At 38.2% G+C, this 18,689-nt stretch overlaps 1 protein-coding gene across 3 annotated transcripts; it reads right to left on the minus strand.

Moving 5' to 3' along the window:
* Window positions 1–344: 344 nt before the first annotated feature.
* On the minus strand, window positions 345–16,186 carry lamp2 (lysosomal-associated membrane protein 2). Of its 3 annotated transcripts, none has more exons than XM_047353384.1 (9): window positions 16,030–16,186; window positions 12,429–12,538; window positions 9,195–9,405; window positions 8,942–9,106; window positions 8,595–8,848; window positions 8,375–8,491; window positions 6,106–6,160; window positions 5,860–6,027; window positions 345–1,152 (listed from the first exon to the last, which is right to left on the minus strand). In XM_047353384.1, the coding sequence occupies exons 1-9, from the start codon at window positions 16,073–16,075 to the stop codon at window positions 1,010–1,012; spliced, it is 1,269 nt and encodes a 422-aa protein (XP_047209340.1). In that variant the 5' UTR covers window positions 16,076–16,186; the 3' UTR covers window positions 345–1,009. The 3 variants fall into 3 exon arrangements, with proteins under 3 accessions (XP_047209340.1, XP_047209339.1, XP_047209341.1); XM_047353383.1 differs by lacking the exon at window positions 345–1,152 and adding an exon at window positions 2,064–2,279; XM_047353385.1 differs by lacking the exon at window positions 345–1,152 and adding an exon at window positions 2,387–4,802.
* Window positions 16,187–18,689: the final 2,503 nt, after the last annotated feature.

An 18,689-nucleotide genomic window follows, 5' to 3' on the forward strand; every position in this document is an offset into this window, starting at 1 on the left:
CCAGTATGAGAAATAGGTCGATTTATTGTTTCTCTCAGCAAATAATTTCATATTTTTTATTCAAAATAAGATTATGCTCAATTTTTATCCATAAAAAACACATTTTCAATGTTTAAGCAATGCTTTGTATTTTAAAATGAGTGATATAACCACTTTTTTGTTTGGCTTCCAAAACTGATCTCTGTTGAGAATTAATTACCAAAACACTCACGGACCAATTTGACGAGAATTACTCCGCTTTTATGTTAAACTGCTCCTGCTGGCAGAATATGTTTGGAAAAATCGAGTAGATTAAATTAAAAAGTTTAATCCCAGAATTAAAAGTAAACAACACTGCAATCAAATTAATTTCCAACATACTTTATGTGAGCATTTCAAGAAAATTCAAGAGTGACATAAACCACAAAAAAAGAGATAAACGGGTCAAAATGCTGGTAAAGTGTACTATTACATTATTTTCCCTTTCACCAGGCAACAGTTTGTGCAACAAGTTTAGCTGTTTGTTCACGTTATGTGGAAGCTAAAACAAATCTGTGAAAAAATGATGTCTGAGAAATAAGCTTGCTCTTACATTTATCAAAAATCAATGTCACTCATTCTATACAAGAGATTAATTTACACATATTCTATAGTATAGCACAGAAAATGAGGGCAAAAAGCCTCTCTGGGTTGGAATGAAGGAGGAAGCTCTCTGGGGAGGGATTGAAGGGCTAATTCACAGCCATAAATCTATTTTTTGAAAACATGCAATTTATATTAGAACACTTCAATCATAAATGTTTTGTGATTGATTCAGTCACTTTTGTCAGAAAATAACAAAAAAAAAAAGAAGCTGAAACTGGATGTGAGAAATAAGCTAAAGGTTATTGCAAGGAGGTGCTGCCTCAGAAGAAAACTGAGAAAACTCCAGGAAGCTTTTTTGATGCACCGACAAGCAGGGCAGGTGTGTTTCAATTCAAGAGCAGAGAGGGCAGAAAAGGAACGAGAGGCAGAAGCAGGAGAGCTGTACTTAAACAGACTGGTAACCAGTACGGCTCTTCCGCCGACCAATCAGGTAAGAGATAAGCACAAGGATGATTAGGAAGCTGAGGGCCACACCCACTGCGATGGGCACCAGAAAGCTCAAATCAGCGTCCAGGAAGCATTCCTCAGCTGACGGACAGAAAGACACAGACAGAAAAGGTTAGAGCTTCAGCAGAAAACTACTCAGAGGAGGATTTAGGTAAGAAATAAAGGATTAGAAACAAAGACAAAAGCAGCGAGAGAAAAACAGAACTTATAAAAATGAAAGCAATGTAGTGCTTATTAAAGAGAAACATGACAAGAAAAATAATTTCAGCAGCCCGCAGTATACTGAAATTCATTTGGGGAAATAAACTCACTTAAGTCTGTCAGATTAGTTTAAACTTTAAGTCAAAAGTAGGTAAAGCAGAGTGTAAAAACTGGAAACATCTTGATTTGTCAAGAGAAATCCTGCTATCTTAAAAGCTCACCAAGAACACGTTTGCTTTATTGACAAACTTAATGTTCTCTTAGACAGTTATTATCCGAAAATACATCGTTCCATCCCATGGATTTGGATATTTCATTTAAATAGCTAAAAGTCAGCTAGAACAAACTAACTGCAATGTAACTTAAAAAAAATAAAGTCCTTTAATCTAAAATAGAAAACAATAGCAAACGTCCTGGTAGCAGATTTTATATCAGTGGCAAACATTTTAGCTTCCCGCCCACAAACTAACACCAACTGAGACCTGCAGCAGCAGCCATTGTGGGTAAAGTATGCAAGGGACACTGATTAATATGACTTAAGTGTAATTTCTGGGACTCATCCCAGGATCTCCATCTTGCAGGACCACTGATCTACACTCATCATATTGGGTTTAGCAGTCATATTGATTAGGTGTGTTTCCAGTTTTTATACAAAGCTAACCTGCTGTGTGCGGTTGAGTGAGAAAAGTACTTCCCAAAATTAAGGCCCATAAGTTAACAGTTAGTACCGAACACCATGGAAACACTGAAGTGATGCTTTTCTTGTCACCAATTAGTGAAAAGCAGGGGGGGGGGGGGGGGGGGGGGGGGGGTAAGCGACCACCCCCGTTGTAGTGGAGAGATCTCTAAACGAGGAAAGTAAGATCAGAAAGACTGGTAGCCCGACGCCATGTTTCTCCTCCTCCCGATGAAATAAGCCAGCAGAACAATAAGTATGAGAACAAGCAGGGCAACTCCGACAGCTATGGGAACAAGGTAGCTCTCCTCATCAGCCAGGCATTCCTCAGCTAGACGGGAATGAAGAGAGCACAGAAGTGAATGTCTTACTTATAAGGAAAACACCTGAAAGGAAGCGGTTTGTTAAAAAGCATGAACAACAACAGGGAATCCCTTCTTTACATTTTCAAAACATTTTTATTTCCATTGAAAATACTAAAAAAGCTTCCTTCACACAAACTGAAATCAGATGTAATGTGGCTGAAAGCATGAGGCTAATGCAGATGGAACCAGCAGTCACTTCCCTCAACATAAGGCGTCAACAGAGATGGTCCTGCAGCACAGAGTCCCTTTTTGTTTTTAACATGTGCAACTATGTCCCAAACGCATCAGAATCAGTGATTTATTGAATGCAAAATGCATATTACTGAGTGACGTGACGTCAGAATGACAAGCAAGTCCAGTTCAAAGCTTTGTTGGTGCTACAGGACCATCTATAATTAAGGCAACATAGTTTTTACACAAAGACGACAAAAATCAAGAGCAAAAACAAAAATCAAAGCTCATATCTGATTAAACGCAGTTGTTCATACACATGTACAATAAACCTGTGAAAGCAAATTTTATCAGGGCAAACAATGCAAGAAGTACACAACACACTGCTAAAACTAATGCACAGCTACAACCATGTCACAACATGTCTGTCGCTATCAAAATCACCATTCCTGAAACTGCTTCAATCCAGAAAACGTTTTTGATCCAACGAGCTCCAGAACTTTCTACCAGGAAATATAAAAGATTTTATAAAAGCACAAAGTAGTAAGTGGGTGAAGCTAGAGAGGCTGGAAATCTAATAAAACCTACAGGATAACTGGACTTTCAGCAGAATAACGGGAAAAGCTAGCGAAGCTTTACTTGCTTGTAGAGCGTTGGCGGCAGATAGAACAAGTAAAAGCAAGAGATGCACCAACTGGAGATTGAAACTGGCCTATTTTCCTCTGATCTGTGATCAGAAGGTCAAAGAAAATTATTTTCTATTTATTAGATGCAAAATAACCAAGAACTGCCTCCATTTTCAGTCAAACATATAAATTAACAGTGTGTTCGTTAATGTCAGTATAATAACATCTTTTAATGAATTATATTTAATTTTAGTGCATTACATTACAGAATCAGTAAAAACAGCAATTAGCAGAACAGGAAAGGCCTGAACGGTGCATCTCCACATAAAAATGGTTCCAGTCTTTATGCCGAGCAACAGCGAAGCAGCTTCAACCTGTGGCTATTCAACTCTCTCCATGAGAACAAACCAACAAAAGATATTAAACGTTTCCTGTTATATTCTCTGAAGCTTTATTTGGATTTTTTTTAGTCACTTATATTCAAGGACAAGGTGAAAAGGTTTGAGGACTGTAAACTACCTCCTCACCAGCTAAAGCCCTAACCTCAACACGGGTGAGATAATGTGACAACAAGCAACACAAAAGACTCTCTTAGTGCATTTCTATGCAAATATCCTGATTTCAGAATTATCTGCTGTGAAAGTGACTAATATTATTCCCTTTTCTAACTCTAATGCCATCGTGTTTGTTGAAAGGAAATAAAAAACAAGGACCAGTGGCTCTTTCCTTACTTTCTGGATTGCTTTGATTGGAGTGTGTGCAAACATAAAAACAAGACATACACAGGTTAATTTAATAAATGGCTTCATCACATGTATTGCTCTTGCACTTTAAATCTGAATGAGACGCTTAAATGATCCTTTCTATCTGGACTTGAACTGCCTGATCCCGATCAAGAAAAACAATCAGGTTTTAGAGCCTCAAAGTCTGAACTTAATTTCCAAGATTTCTTCTGATATACAGGGAATAACAGGTCAAAAACCCCACTTCCCTTATCCATGTTAATGAAACTCTGGGACTAAAAACAGAAAGCAGCTTGAGCAACATCATTTGATAATTATTGGGATGAAACGCAAAATCATAAACAAAAAACACAAAAAAAGGGAATGTGCACTGTGCAAGTGCAGGATCATAAAGCTGAACATCTTGTGTGAAAAACTATTCCAGCTTTAAAGGTTCAAGTGTTTCTGCACCTGCACATTGTACATATTGCACACAGAACATAAGCTTTCGTGTGACCGTGTTTACCTCAACTTAAGCGTTAACAAAAAGCCAAATGGAAAAGACAACAGGATAAAAACAAACTATGAGGATAAACAAGTTTGGTCCTTGAGGGAAATCTTAAATGTGTCTTTTTGTTATTAAAATTTTTAGTCCTGATGAGAAATACAGCTCATATCATGTTTTTTCCTTGATTTTATTACCAACTGATACTAAAATGGTCATTTTTCAATGCTCAGTCCTTTTGGATTTTAAATACATTTGCCAAATTGAAACCCAAGGACCATGCTTGGGAACCCGGTGACATCTCAGGAACAAACGCACACTGGATTTAAAGGGTCTGATATCCAGCATGGGTCTTTCTTCGACCAATCACGTAAGCGATCACTACAATGAGAATCAAGCCAGCCAGAGCAGCGCCAACAATGATTGGGATTAAGATGTTGGTGTCATCCAATGAACATTCATGGGCTGCAGATAAAAAGGAGAGTCAGTCAGCTGGTGGAACAGTGATTTGCCCTTAATTCAAAACTGACACAAGAATGAAGGAGCAAGTAAAACAAGTTATTCACCATCATGGGAGACAACTGAGCTGCAAAACATCCATTACCTTTTCACATGTTGGCCTATTCCACTAAAAACCCTCAGGGCATTTTACTGGGATTTTATGTAATAGACAATGTAGTGCATACTTTTACACAGACACCACTAAATAAAATCCAGTACAACCAATTGCCTCTAGCAGTCACTTAGTTGATAAAATACAGTCCACCTGTTAAATTACATCTGGGTCTTGGATAGAGAATGGCACGAGTTCAGACCTACCAAGAAAGGGTTGTCCAAATAAGCTGACAGAATGTCCCTCCTTTTCTTAAGGAGGGACAGGGGAGCTCGTCACAGTTGATGGAGGTAAATTACAGAGGAACCAAACCTGTTAGAGGTTGCAAAGGATTTGAGACTGAGGCGGATGTTCACCCTGAACATACAGCCAGAGCTAGTGTGGAGTGGTTTAGATCAAAGCATATTAATGACTTAGAATGGCCCAGTCAAAGTCCAGACCTAAAGCCAATTCAGAGTTTGTGGCAAGACTGCAAACAAAAAAAGCTGAAATTACAGTCTACAGATGTGCAAAGCTGGTAGAGATAAAGCCCCCCTAAAAACTGCCACATGGGGGCCGACTTTAGGAGCATGCCACACTTATCAGATTTTCATGAATCACTTTCCCTCCGCTTCACAATTATATACTAATTTTTGTTGGTCTATGACATAAAATCCCAATAAAATACATTGAAACTTGTGGTTGTGACAAGATGTAAAAAAAGTCAGAGAAATAATGACCCCCTTAAGAAAACAATTAACGTCCTATTATTATGTTAAATTAAATTTATTGTATTAAATGTGTTTGCAAAGACAAATAATAGGTTTTTACCAACACTAAATGATTTTATTTATATCAAGTCAGTCCACAGTTTTTTGCCCCAGGCCCTGCCAATATAAAAACATAAGAGCGGATAAAAGAATCACCCACCTGTGCTATAAAGACCGTTCTTCACTCCAAATGGTTGCACGTGCAGATTGAAGGTGTAGAGGGAGAGCAGGCTGGTGATGGTGAAGTTCTGCTCCTTGTTGCACATGTAGGAGCTGCCGACAGTGGCCTCCCACAGACTTAGGTTGTTGCTGGTCTGAACAAAGACACCTTGAAGACGAGACAAAGACAACTCAGCACCAATGTCTGGCAGACTGCAGGTTGGTATGGATGGATACTGCTAGTTACCGGAGCTGGTAGTGACGGTGACGTTTACTGCGTTCAGGCGGAATTTCGTTGAATCCTGTCAAAAAAGCAGATTAGAAGCAGTTTTTTAGATGACCTACCTTTTACACGCCAACAACGAAATGTCTGACAGTTAGTGTGTTGCTAATTCATAACCCTGCCCCCCTTTTCTATGGGGATGAAGTTACAATGAACATATAAACTTCATGTATTGTCACTTCCCGTTTCATTCTGGGAAGTTCTCATTTTAATACCCGCGCTGCAAAGACACTTGTTTAAAATTTGCATAGCTCTGCTGATGCCTAAAGAGATGGTCAAAAACAACATATCTTGTCATAATGTGCAGCAAGACCTTAAATAAAGTGGGATTTGAAGAACTTGATTAAATTAAATGTGGTAGACGTAATAAAAATCTAGAGAACAGTGTAAAGGTGTATCAATGGGAAGTTTTTAAAAATAGAGGAAAAAAAGCTAGAAAGACCTGAAAGATCCATTAGTTCATCACCTACTATATATAAAGCCTTCAGCTAAGAGCTCTGGAGCAATCACCTGATTGCCAACAAAAAAACTGTTTCATCTCCTTGAAATTGGATTACTTTATGGCGTTTTGTAGACTCCTCTAAAATACAGAAAATGTGTTTTGAAGCAGGCTGAAAGGGGAAAAAAATTGGCGGAAGATGCAACTCATGATGGTACCGTGGTCATTGTTGGGCAATTTATGAATGATGTTTAGGTAGCAAGGCCTTAAAAAAAGAAAAAGGCAGCCAAATTCAGGAAAAAAAAAATACTGTAAAGATTCTTGGAAAGTCTAAAAAAAGATTCACTCAGGAATCTATTTAAAAATAAAATCTATTTTTTTTTATTTTTTATAAATGAGATGGTTTGGGAATGCTGGAGATGAATATGCATGCTGGGGCTGAACAATCTCTACATAGATTTGTTTTTAGTCTACATTTCATTTCCAAACAATCAAGACAGTATAAATTTGGTAAAAAACAATTATATTTTTGCCACATGCTACTTAGGTAGTAGACTTAGCATTGTAATTGTTTTGACACTGCTTTCTTTTACAAATGTATTTATCTAAAATGACCATGCATAACACATTTAAACTTTCTCTAACAGGGTTGAAATATTGTTTTCATAACTCAACAATTCATACAAATTTATTCTTTCATGCTCCAAGGTATTTATCTGAAAAGAATCTGTTATATAAACACCCATTTCTGTATTTATTCTTGCGCGTTAAGTCTTTAATCAATTTAATATTGACCGAATTAATTATGACTTTCCCATTATCAGGGAGCCCTACTACAACCTAAAAAATGTGCATTAATGGACACAAGTCTCTGTTTTAAGCTGTTTTTTGGACAAACTTACGGAGATAGTATCCATTACATCTCTGTGCATAATTTCCCAAAGAATAAGCTGTAAAACCTTCTGTGTTAAACCTACTAAAAAGTGCTGAAGATGGCAAAAGGAATAAGGTGAAAATTTTCAATTAGAGATGCACCAATCAAATAGCCAGAGATCAGGATCGGCTAATTTTTCCTTTTGTCGGCCCACAACAGTGAAGCTGGTCCAATACCGAAGAACCTTTCTGTTTTTCTCCTAGTCATTTAATGAATTAAAACCAACCCATATATAATTTAACAACCCATCAACCAACAGCATGCAATTTAATGCACTTTAATGTGAATCCGATAAAGGCTTGAAACATATGCCTTAACGCATAAAGCTAAATAATCATGCATAGCCTAATTTTGTGCTGGATTCAAAACTACTATCTGTGTAAGAAACTTTAGCACATTTATCTTCTTTATGTGTTATAGTCCTAAAGTGGGAAAACAGAATTATGAATAAAAATCTCATTTTAATGTCTTAAATTTCTATTTCATTAATTATATGTTTTCATTTGTTAAGATAATGCTTTATTTATATCTTCTGCTCTGCCTTTTTAAACATCTCCCTCCTGCAGGATGCGTGGGAGTGAGCTATCACGTTGTGCATTTTTGCTGTGAAAAATGCTCAAAAATAAAAATAATTTGAGTGGAAATAAATGTTCTGTACATAGCAGCCAATGAAAGTGCATATTTTGTGGTTCCCATCAGTCAAAACTAAAAGTTACCAAGAAGGGTCAATTTTAAAATTAAATTAAAAAACTTATATTTTGAAAAACGTGACAATGTGGTTTTCATCTTTCTCTCTTTGAGAAGTTAAATGCGTGCAGTGTCACCATAAAGCTAAGCTACTGTTACTGCTAGAAACTTACATTGGTGAAAGTGAGCTGAACAGTGACGTCTTTAGACGCCAACACAAGCTCGCTGCTGTTGACTCCACACGTTCCAGAAGCTTCAGCTGGAGGCTCCAAGTTCACCTCCCGGTATTTCTAACCCACACAAAATAAAAACAATATAAAATCACCGTGCTATCAAAGTCAATCTATATTATTATTGAACTGCTGGAGAGTTTTTCTGTACTGATGAACGTACCTTGTCCTGTTGGAAACTAATCCTCAGGCCAAAGTTGGCCAACAGGCAGACTGTGCCGTTGGCGTCAGTCTTGATGGAGTAGTTCCCAGTGGTGGGAGTGGGGAGAGTGGGTGTTGGGGTGGTTGGAGGAATGACAGTGGTCGTTGTGTTTGGGGTTGGTGCTGCAGTGGTTGTATTGGTGACATGGGTGGGGGTGGGGGTGGGAGTGGGGGTGGGGGTGGGAGTTATAGGTTGATCCGCGGCACAAGTTGTTACTGGAAAATGGAGAGGACAAATCAGAACTGGATATGGGAGGCAAAGACTTAAGCCTGAAAGAGAGAAGCGTCTGTGTAAGCGTCTGCACTTACGGTTCTCGCTCTTGCTTCCATTAACGACAAAGGCCTGTATGAGCACGTTTGACAGCGTCATGTTGACCTGTGGCGAAGCTTGGATAATCTCTTCACTTTTGCAAGAGTAGCACGTGCCCAAGCCAAGGTTTGTAATGTCAGGTTTTGCCGTCACAGTAACGGTTCCTACAAGCAAGGAAAGATTAAAATAACTGAAGTTGCTCGGATGAGTTTGTTTCTTTTGTTTGAGCTATGAGCTGAAACTAGAAGTTACCATTGGCTGAAGAACCTGGAAAGAATAATGAGTCGCTTAGATTGTAGGCAAAGGTTATGACGTCTGCCTGGTAACTTATGTCTTTTAAGGTGAAATTAATGCTCCAGGAGTGTCCCTCTGCAAAACTGAGCTTCAGAGTCGAGCTGGTGCTGTCACATTTACTACCCTCTGACGTAGCAGACTTGGGAAGTCCAATTTCAACGGTTAAGTTCTGAAAGAGAGCAGAAAGTCATTAGAGTAACGCCATTATACAATTTTAATTGTTTCCTTAAATCTGTCGGTTTTAAAGTCAAAATTCATTTTTACTTCATAAAGCAGAACTTAAGAGCTCCACTCTGATCTAGAGGTGATTTACCATCAGAAATGCAATTAAAAAAACAACTGTGTTTTCAATAGTGCAAAGATGGGCTGATTTTAATTAATATAAAATAAAAATGACTATTTTCATTCTTCACCTGAAAAATCAATCATTTACACAAGAAAGAAAACTGAGTCCAGGATTTATTTTAGGCTTTCTCCATTAATCACGCATTGCAATTAAGGCTTTAATTTGACTTTAAATATATTTAAATTCAGCCGTGACGTCTCTCTTGTTGTGCTTCTTTGTGAAATCTGTCAGCCTATTTTGGTTTTCCTGTAAATAAATACTGGTAAATGTTTCTCAGACCTGAGCTAATTATTGTCTTTTGACCCATCTGCCCGACAGAGGACTTTCTGTTGCCTAATAAAAGTCCTCAGTACTTCCTTGTTCTTTGGTTTTAACCTCAGCACGAGCCAATTTCCTGCAAGATGCTCTACTGTTGTGGCATTTTTATTATGGTTGTTATAAACAATGCAACGGAGAAGCTTCATTAAAGACAGAAGAAAAAACACCTGCCTGGAGAAAGCCTACTATAGTTGGCCTGTTAATGGCAGAGACTTTAATCTTTACTATAAAAGAAGCATTTTCATGTTAGTCTACAGAAATAAAAACAAAAATATCTTATCATCCATTTTAAATGTCTACTACTAGAACCTTTCATTCTCATATTTTAGAGCCAGAAATCTTAAAAATCTTAACAAAAGTGTGAAACACAAACAAAAACAATACTGTTTTAAAATCAGACAGATAACCTAAGAAAAAAACACTTTTCCAGAAAATTGTGAGATTTCTCCACACCCCACATGTTCCAAACTATTTTTCACCAGGAGTATGAAACAACTGTAATTCTGGCTTTAAGGGAAGGAAATAAAACACGGTCAAGACAACACTGTTCGTACCACAGTGGTGACTGATTTCTAAGGGAGTCAGCAGCCAGTTAAACCAGGCGAAGAAGGTGTTGGTTGTGAGGTTAAAACAGGTTGTTTTACTGTGATTTTCCACTGCGTGTTCTCTTTCAGAAACAAGGTCCCATAAGTAAAACTGGGCCGATATTAACTACCGATGTATATATATACATACACACACATACATAGATATAAATATTTGTAAGTATCGGTTTTTGGCCATAACAACAAACTTAATATCGGATGTTGATATGGGTAAAAATCTTCATATCGGTGCTTCCCTCTATGTTTACACAACAACTGTACAGCTAAATAATAATGCATGCTGGTGTCATGGGAGTGCTGCTGACCCACACTCATAGGAAGCGGAGTAATAATGCTGTTCAGAACTAGAGCAGAAGTTGGTCTGCCTGAACACCACCAGAACTCTACCATTTTAAATTCATATTTTTGTCTCCACTGTGGAAACTTTTCCACAGAGTGCTTTTAATCCCAGGGTAAGGTGTTAAATGTGTTAGGTCACCAAGCAACTGTCTCTTAAACAACATTTCTGCTGCGTATAAATCTTGATTGTTTGAGCTCACATTTGAGCTGGAGACTTCAATATCTCTACATTCTTCTCAGATGACTTTATGTTACAAACTGATATCCAAGTTTGGTGTTCCATAAACATAAACACTGTTCAGCAGTTTCTGTCTGCCTTTTGCTTCTTTCTTTCTTTAAAGCTTTTTTCCCTCAACTTCAGACATTGGATTTAATAGGCTTCGCACAAAAGGCGAGGAAACGTGTGTTTGGTCCATTATTTTTGTTGTGATTATTTCCCTTTAAATTCTACCCCATTTGTAGGGTAATTGCACTTGTGGGGTGAGCAGCAGAGTTGAATATGTTGGTTGTGCCTACTGAAAGCTTGCCAAATCCTCTCTGCCAACGCCAAAAAGCTATGTTTGACTCTTGTTTTGTGTCTTTTATTGTATTGGTTGATTACAGTCTGAAGAAACTTGGCTATTTAACAAAATTATTTATTAAACAAAGAGGACTGAGGCCTAGCGGGGGAGAGTTATACACAACCACAAAAGCCTGGAACCCCATCCTCTTGCTGGTCACCACTATGGTTACACACTGTTGTTGGACACCATCCTGTCTCTTTAACCAGCAGTTGTTGCAAGTGCAAGGTGGTTGTGCTCTGGCATCGGCAGAGACGATTCAGTAAGGTTTTCATGGGGGCAACACACACACTCTGCTGCTCAACACACAAAAGCATTTTCCTTAGAAATGTGGCACCATTTACAGGGAATTTATCAGGCTTTACAGCAGTAAAGGATTTACTACCAAGAAACATTGTTACAAAGAGAAATAAAATACAACCAACCAACTTTTCTTAATTTTTATGTAAACTATCTTGAGCTTTTGGCTTTAACAAAAAGGAAAAGTTTACATTTAAACTGCTAAAGCCAATAAAAAAAAAACACTTATTCATGTTTGAGTGTTCTTAAATCGACTTAAAATATTTTAGTCAAGGAGGCCTTAAGAGAACCGCAACAGTTCATGTTTATCAGAACGATTAATATAAATAATGCATTGAATTCATTATTTTAATAACTTTTACCATCATCATTCTGCCATGAAGATGAAAATAGTTACCTAATAGATTAAATGTGTGTGATTTCCAACATTTTGTTAAAAATGTAGCAATCAAATCACTTTACAGAACAATTGACGGATGTACATCAGCAAAGCGTACTAAATGAAATGCTGAACAGCAAGAATCGGTCTGCTTTCGTCATGACCTCCTTTGTTCCCCCTTTTCCCGATGACACTTCCTCAACAGCGATATGACAAGCACATGGTTCAGGTTGCCAGATAAGGGAGAAACAGCTCTGACATGTAAGTAATGGATTTCCAAAAAGGAACGTAAAACAGGAGACTGGTGTACAGGAAGAAAAGTGTTTAATGTGGCCAGACACCCACCTTACCAGCGACCTCATAGGAGACTGAGAAGTTGAGGGCCAGGTTGGCGTAAAGACACAACTTTCCCTCATCTGTGACATTCACCTCAATGCCATGGGACAGCTGGAACGCTGAAAAGAAAACAAAGTGTGTTACTATGGTTAAAAGAAAAAAACTGATGAATTACACAAAGTATCTGCATTTCTTTACACTGCAGATTTATTTTAATAAAGATTTGAGTATTTTTTCCCCTTGAAGTTCCTCACTCAGCACCCCATAATGACAAGGCAAAAAATGCTTTTTAAAAATATGCAACTTTTAAAATTGCCAGAAGCTGTTTAATCCACTCAGTGCATCATATGTATTATGGGTTAAAATATTCCTTTAACACCTCTGGCACCAATCGCAGCCTACTTGGACATGTCTATAAAGACTTGGCAGACGTTTTGAAATGTTTTCTCCCCATCTTCTCAGCAGATACTCTCATGCTCAGTCAGGCTGGATGAGAAACATTGGTGGACAGTCATTTTTGGGACTTTCCAGAGATGTTTAAATGGTTGAGAATTGCACTTGAGTTCAATTTTGTGTGCCATTGCAAAGGTTGTACATACTAATATACCTACTAGTATGTTAAATATTTATATTTTTCCAAATTTACTTAAATGTGTGAAATCATATTTTCACTGTCATTTTGGGTTATTGTTTGTAGATTTTTTTCTCAACTTAAAACAGTTTTAGAAGTCTGTAACATGGCAAAATATGGTACAAGTCAACACAATCTGGTGAAAAGGAATATTCTTTCTTAAAGGATGTATTTCTAAAATAAATACAATTGTTGTTATTGCCCAACTTTTTTTTTTTTTAAGAGGATGAAGGAAGCTAAAGTAGTGATCATCTGAGGGTGGGCAGGAAACGAAGGAGATATTTACAGCTCAGCAGACAACAGGGACACAAAACCGTTTGTTGTCAGCAGATCTGCATGTTGCTCCAAGCAAACGGTGCTAACCAAAATTCACAAACTGACTCTTGGGGTTAAAAATAAAAGAGTTTGGTTTAGGAGCCCCAAAGAGTAGAAAAACTGCTGGTTTCATGCTGGTAAATCATACCAGAGTTACAACAAATATCTAGGTTTAGCTGACAAACATACAACTGAAATGAAAACAGTCAAAAATTAAAAATAAAGCCATCACAATAAGACTTGAACTGGTTTAAAAAACAACCTGTGAAGTAAAGTCCACTGAACACCCATGTACGGGTGTATATAACAGAAAGGACAAGGTCCATTTAGATAACTGATAAGGTTTCATCACTGTGCTCTGTCATCAACTCAACTGCTTGCAAGAATTTCCAGGTAGCATAAACATAAAAAAGGAACAAAACATGTGAATTCTCCCAGTCATTTATAACCCGTTTCTCAAAAAAAATTAAAAGATTACTGAGATGTTTAGTGTGCGGGTCAGGTGGAGATTGAGCACTAGTTTCTCTGTACAAGAGTCACAGCCAAAACAAAAATCACATGAGAGCAGATCGGGGGCAAACATAGGCAGCTGCAACAGCACTAATGTTTCTGACTAAGATTAAATAATTAGGGCACCTACCAGTAAACGAACACGTGTTTTTAACAACTTAAGCCAATCTGTCCTAATTAAACCAGTTTACTGTATTCATCAACTTTCAGTAAACTATCTTAGAGATGGGCCATGAAAAGCCAATAGATTTAACTGATATTTGACTTGTTTTACACTGGTCATTAATCTTACTTTAGCATACTCTGTCAATAACAGGTCACAGTCTTCCTCTGGCTGTTTGGACCCTAAAAGTGTGAAACATATGACACTACAACCTCCAGACAAACAGCTATAGGGAGATATTTGAGACAGTAGGTCAGTTTCTCTGTGCATTGCACCGTTCAATCAGCAGTAGCTTAGTTAGGAATGAGTTCCAACCAAGTAGCTTTGATGTTATCATCTGTATCTGGGGATACCTCATATCCTATAAAAGATTACAATACTATAATTTCCTGTAGCTGAATTTATATAAAGCAATGTCTGGAGAAAGACTGACTTGCTGACCAGCATCACTGAATACCAAGATTTAACAAAGTTACGATTTCAAAACCGCTAAACTACTGCTTCTCTACGGCAGGGGTGTCCAACTCTAGACCTTAAGGACCAGGGTCCTGCAGGTTTTAGATGCGTCCTGGTTCCAAAACAACTGATTTAAACAGCTAAATTATCTCATCAAAATGTCTTAAGGTTCATTTGATTCTGGTGTGAGGACTCTGAGCGACATTTAAAACATGTAGGACACCAGCCCTTGAGGCCCAACTTTAGACAACAGACTAACAAAGCACTGTGCCTGCCCCACATGTTGCTGCACACTAACAGCCAGCTGGCTGAAACAAGAATATTACACTTTTCCAACGTTATCAAACTGTGAGAATCTCATACCAGCCCAAGTCTGACCAAGAATGAAACCTGCGCCAACCTTGTAAGGGTAGGAGCTGAAGAAAAACACCACAACCAAATCTACTGAATCACAGGAGGAAAAAGAAGCTGCCATTACATTAGTCAGGTCAATTTTAGCCTGTCAGTCACTAACTGATGTTAGTGCACTGATGCTTCTTGCCCCAAGTAAACTAAAATCCTGTCCCAGGTTGAAAAAAAATAAGAATGTAAAATGACAGCTTTAGACCGACTTTTAATGTAAACGGAGGTACAGAAATAGCCCAAGTATTTCGGATGTTAACATTCAACCACTTTAATTTTTTTTACCTGAACACATGACCTTTGTCATTTTAAAGGTTTTTTAATGCTTGAGATTTAACGCCTGAAAATGTTACTAACACAATTTCCTTTCGAAATCGCATATAGGTGAAAGTAAAGCGATTTGCTGCTTTTAAAAATTTTAACGAATATTTATTTAATAGTGTAATACGTTATTGAGAAACCTCGCGACATAAAGCTTAGCTTGGCGGTGCTAACCTGCTGCCAAAAGATCCTAATGTTAACTCAGCAAGCTCAGTTAGGGTGTCATGTAAAATTAATATTTTTAAACTAGTCTTCTTGTGTGTTTTACGCTTTAATAGATAAGACAAGAAGGTTCAAGAATCTACCTGTAACTCGAGCTTAACCTCCCAGAAGTAATGTTACCTAATCGGTAAGCCAGCTAACAGAGAAGTTAGCCAACGTCAGTTGCTCAAAATATCAGCTCATGTATTATTATCGTTTATTTGTTTGGAGGATTTATGTAAAGGAAAGTATGAGCGGAGGCATTAAGAATTATGGTTTGGTTGAATATATTTTAAATCTACATGATTGTGATGAGTTTTACGTTGACGTAGGTAACAATTAGCAATGAAGCTACAGCTGCGACACATCACGACTGCGGTTAATAAACCAGTTTCAATGCGTGCACGGATAATTCGCTTTTTACAAAGACGTTCAACCTGGTATTATATAAAACCAAACAAACAACAAAAAAGATCTACTTCAATTATCCCAAGTTAACCGATGAAGGCCCGGAGTATACCAGAAGTTTAATCGCGTCACTTCTGAGAAACCGACCCCAACTTTCTTCATTTTTACTCTTTCAGTAAATCCAAATCTGTGATGATACGTACCGACTCCCACAAAAAGGACGACAACAAATGCAGCATATCGGGACATGATCGCAGCGGGTTTGAATCTTCAATCAACGAAGAGGAAAATAAAAACAGTGAACAGAGAGAGAGAAGTCAGACGCGTTGACTGTGCCAGGAAGTAGAAGTCATATGACTGTGAACAATGTGTCAAACCCGAGGGAGGCGAGAACGGAAGCCTGGTTCTGCCTTATACAGTAAAGTATTATAAAATACACGCCGAGGCTCTAAATGTCAACCCTATCATAGAAAGATCTGTTTACGTTACCTTTTCTGGGAAAACGTAACGGGATGAGCAAACAGTTGTAAAAAACAAAACATGTATTTAGAAAAAAAGGCTCAGCCTTGAAAACCTGGGGCCATGAGAAACTTAGAATTTATTTTTATTGGAAAAAAAAAAAAAAGCATTGACAGGCTCTTATTTTGAAGGCCACCTGTCAGCTTTATTTTGAAACTCACATGTCTGCCTTTTTTAACCTCTAAAATAAAATACTGATTAACGTCTTTATTTACCAATAATTTATAATCATAGATGACACAAATGTATAGGGCCTTTTGAGGGTAGCCATTATGGAAAAAAATTTGCTACTGAGTCATTGGTTGTTTTGGCTATTCCTGCCTTTTTGTGAGGAGGGAAGCATAGAGCATCACATGTTTTGGCAAACAAGAAACTGTCTTGAGATTGACGTATTTTCCATTTGTACATAGAAGTCTTAATATCTAAATTGCAAGTTTAAAAACTCATGTGGAACTCCTTAAAGTCTGATTTTTACTTGAAGAGTTAGAGGTCCCTGAAACCGTATGAGGGTGCACAAACAGAAAATCTTAAAAGCTGATGTTTTGTACTTCTGCAACATTGTAGACAATGTCATTACATTTGAAGCACACACTGTACTTTACATCATCTTTTTGCAAACATGTTTTTGTGTTTTAATATTTACAAAAAGAGAAAAACATCATAGTAATTTTGTGTTGCTAACAGCAGTTAGCCTAATGACTTAGCAGAGCAATAATCAAAGTCTACTGGCTTTCTGATTTGTATCTGAAACACAGTTAAGCTATAATAAAATAAGATTTTATAATAATACATTTTATTTAAATGCGCCTTTCATAACACTCAAGGACACTACAAGACAGCAAACAAAGCACAAAAAACCAACAAAACACCAACAACTTAACATAAGACATTACAGACAATATGCAGATTTAAAAAGGTGAGTTTTGAGATGGATTTTAAACTGAGGTAGAGAGTCCATATTACAGACATCGGGTGGCAGCTGATTTCAGAGATGGGGGGCAGAGTAGGAGAAGGTTCTGCCCCCCCACAGTGCTGATGTGGACAGAGGGAACAGAGAGGTAAATGGAGGAGGAAGACCTGAGGGAGCAGGAGGGCGTGTGAATACGGAGGAGCTGAGAGAGGTAAGGTGGGGCAAGGTTGTATATGGCCTTGAATGTAATGAGGAGTAGCTTAATTCTGGAGTTGATGGGGAGCCAGTGTAGCTGTTGTAATATGGGAGTGATGTGGTGGATAGTGGGGGTTTGGATGATGATATGCGTGGCTGAGTTCTGAACCATTTGAAGTTTATGGAGGGACTTTTGTGGAAGACCGTAGAGGTGAGAATTACAATAGTCAAGAGGGGAGGTGACCAGGCCATGAATGAGGACAGAAGTGGTGTAGGGGCTGAGGGAGGGATGGAGGCATTTTATGGAGCGAAGGTGGAAATAAGCAGACTGAATAATATTAATATTATGAGATTGAAAAGAGAGAGTGCTGTCAAGGATGACACCCTGACTCGTTACCTGAAGGGAGGGGGAGATTGAGCAATTGTCAATAGTTAGAGAAAAGTTATTGGCTTTAGAGAGGGTGGATTTGGAACAAATTAAAAGAATTTCAGGTTTATCTTAATTCATTTTAAGAAAGTTTGTTGTGAATCAGGAGTTGATAGAGAGGCAAGAGGAGCGATGGGAGGGGGGTAGTGTGGCAGGTGGTTTACAGGAGAGGTAGAGCTGGGTGTCATCTGCATAGCCGTGAAACTGGATGTTGAAGTGGAAGAACATGGAACCAAGGGGAAGGAGATAAATAATAAAAAGAAGCGGCCCTAGGACATAGCCCAGTGGTATGCCAAAAGAGACCGGAGAGAGGTAGGAACCGAACTTTTTCAGTTGAATGAACTGAGTGCGGCCAGAGAGGTATGAATGGAACCAGGAGAGGGGAGTATCTGTGATGCCAATAGAAGAGAGTCTGTGGAGGAGGATGAAGTGTGAGACGTTGTCAAAGGCCGCACTCAGATCCAGGAGGATGAGTAGAGCTAGGAGGCCTGAGTCAGCTGCCAAGAGGAGGTCGTTGGTGATTTTAATAAGGGCCGTTTCAGTGCTATGGCGGGAGTGAAAACCGTATTTGAACTGCTCACATAAGTTGGTGGTTAGGTGGGAGAGAAGTTGAGAGGCAACAATTTTTTCAAGTATTTTGGAAATAAATTGAAGACTGGGTATGGGGCAAGGGTTATTGAAGTTGTTAGGGTCTGAACCAGGTTTCTTTAAAATAGGAGAAATGATTGAAACTTTGAAGGAAGTAGGAACAGTTACAGTTGTCAGGGAGGAGTGGATAAAAGTGGTAATGGAAGGTAGCAGAGAGGAAAGGC

The sequence above is a fragment of the Girardinichthys multiradiatus genome, chromosome 23 (assembly GCF_021462225.1).
Source record: "Girardinichthys multiradiatus isolate DD_20200921_A chromosome 23, DD_fGirMul_XY1, whole genome shotgun sequence".
Taxonomy (NCBI): Eukaryota; Metazoa; Chordata; class Actinopteri; order Cyprinodontiformes; family Goodeidae; genus Girardinichthys; species Girardinichthys multiradiatus.

Excerpts from the sequence above, each read along its gene's own strand:
- lamp2 (XM_047353384.1), bottom strand. The coding sequence starts at position 16,075 with ATGTCCCGATATGCTGCATTTGTTGTCGTCCTTTTTGTGGGAGTCG. Across the intron at positions 9,107-9,194 it reads TCCAGGTTCTTCAGCCAATG|GAACCGTTACTGTGACGGCA; the intron begins GTAACTTCTAGT and ends CCTTGCTTGTAG. Across the intron at positions 8,849-8,941 it reads TGGAAGCAAGAGCGAGAACC|TAACAACTTGTGCCGCGGAT; the intron begins GTAAGTGCAGAC and ends TCCATTTTCCAG.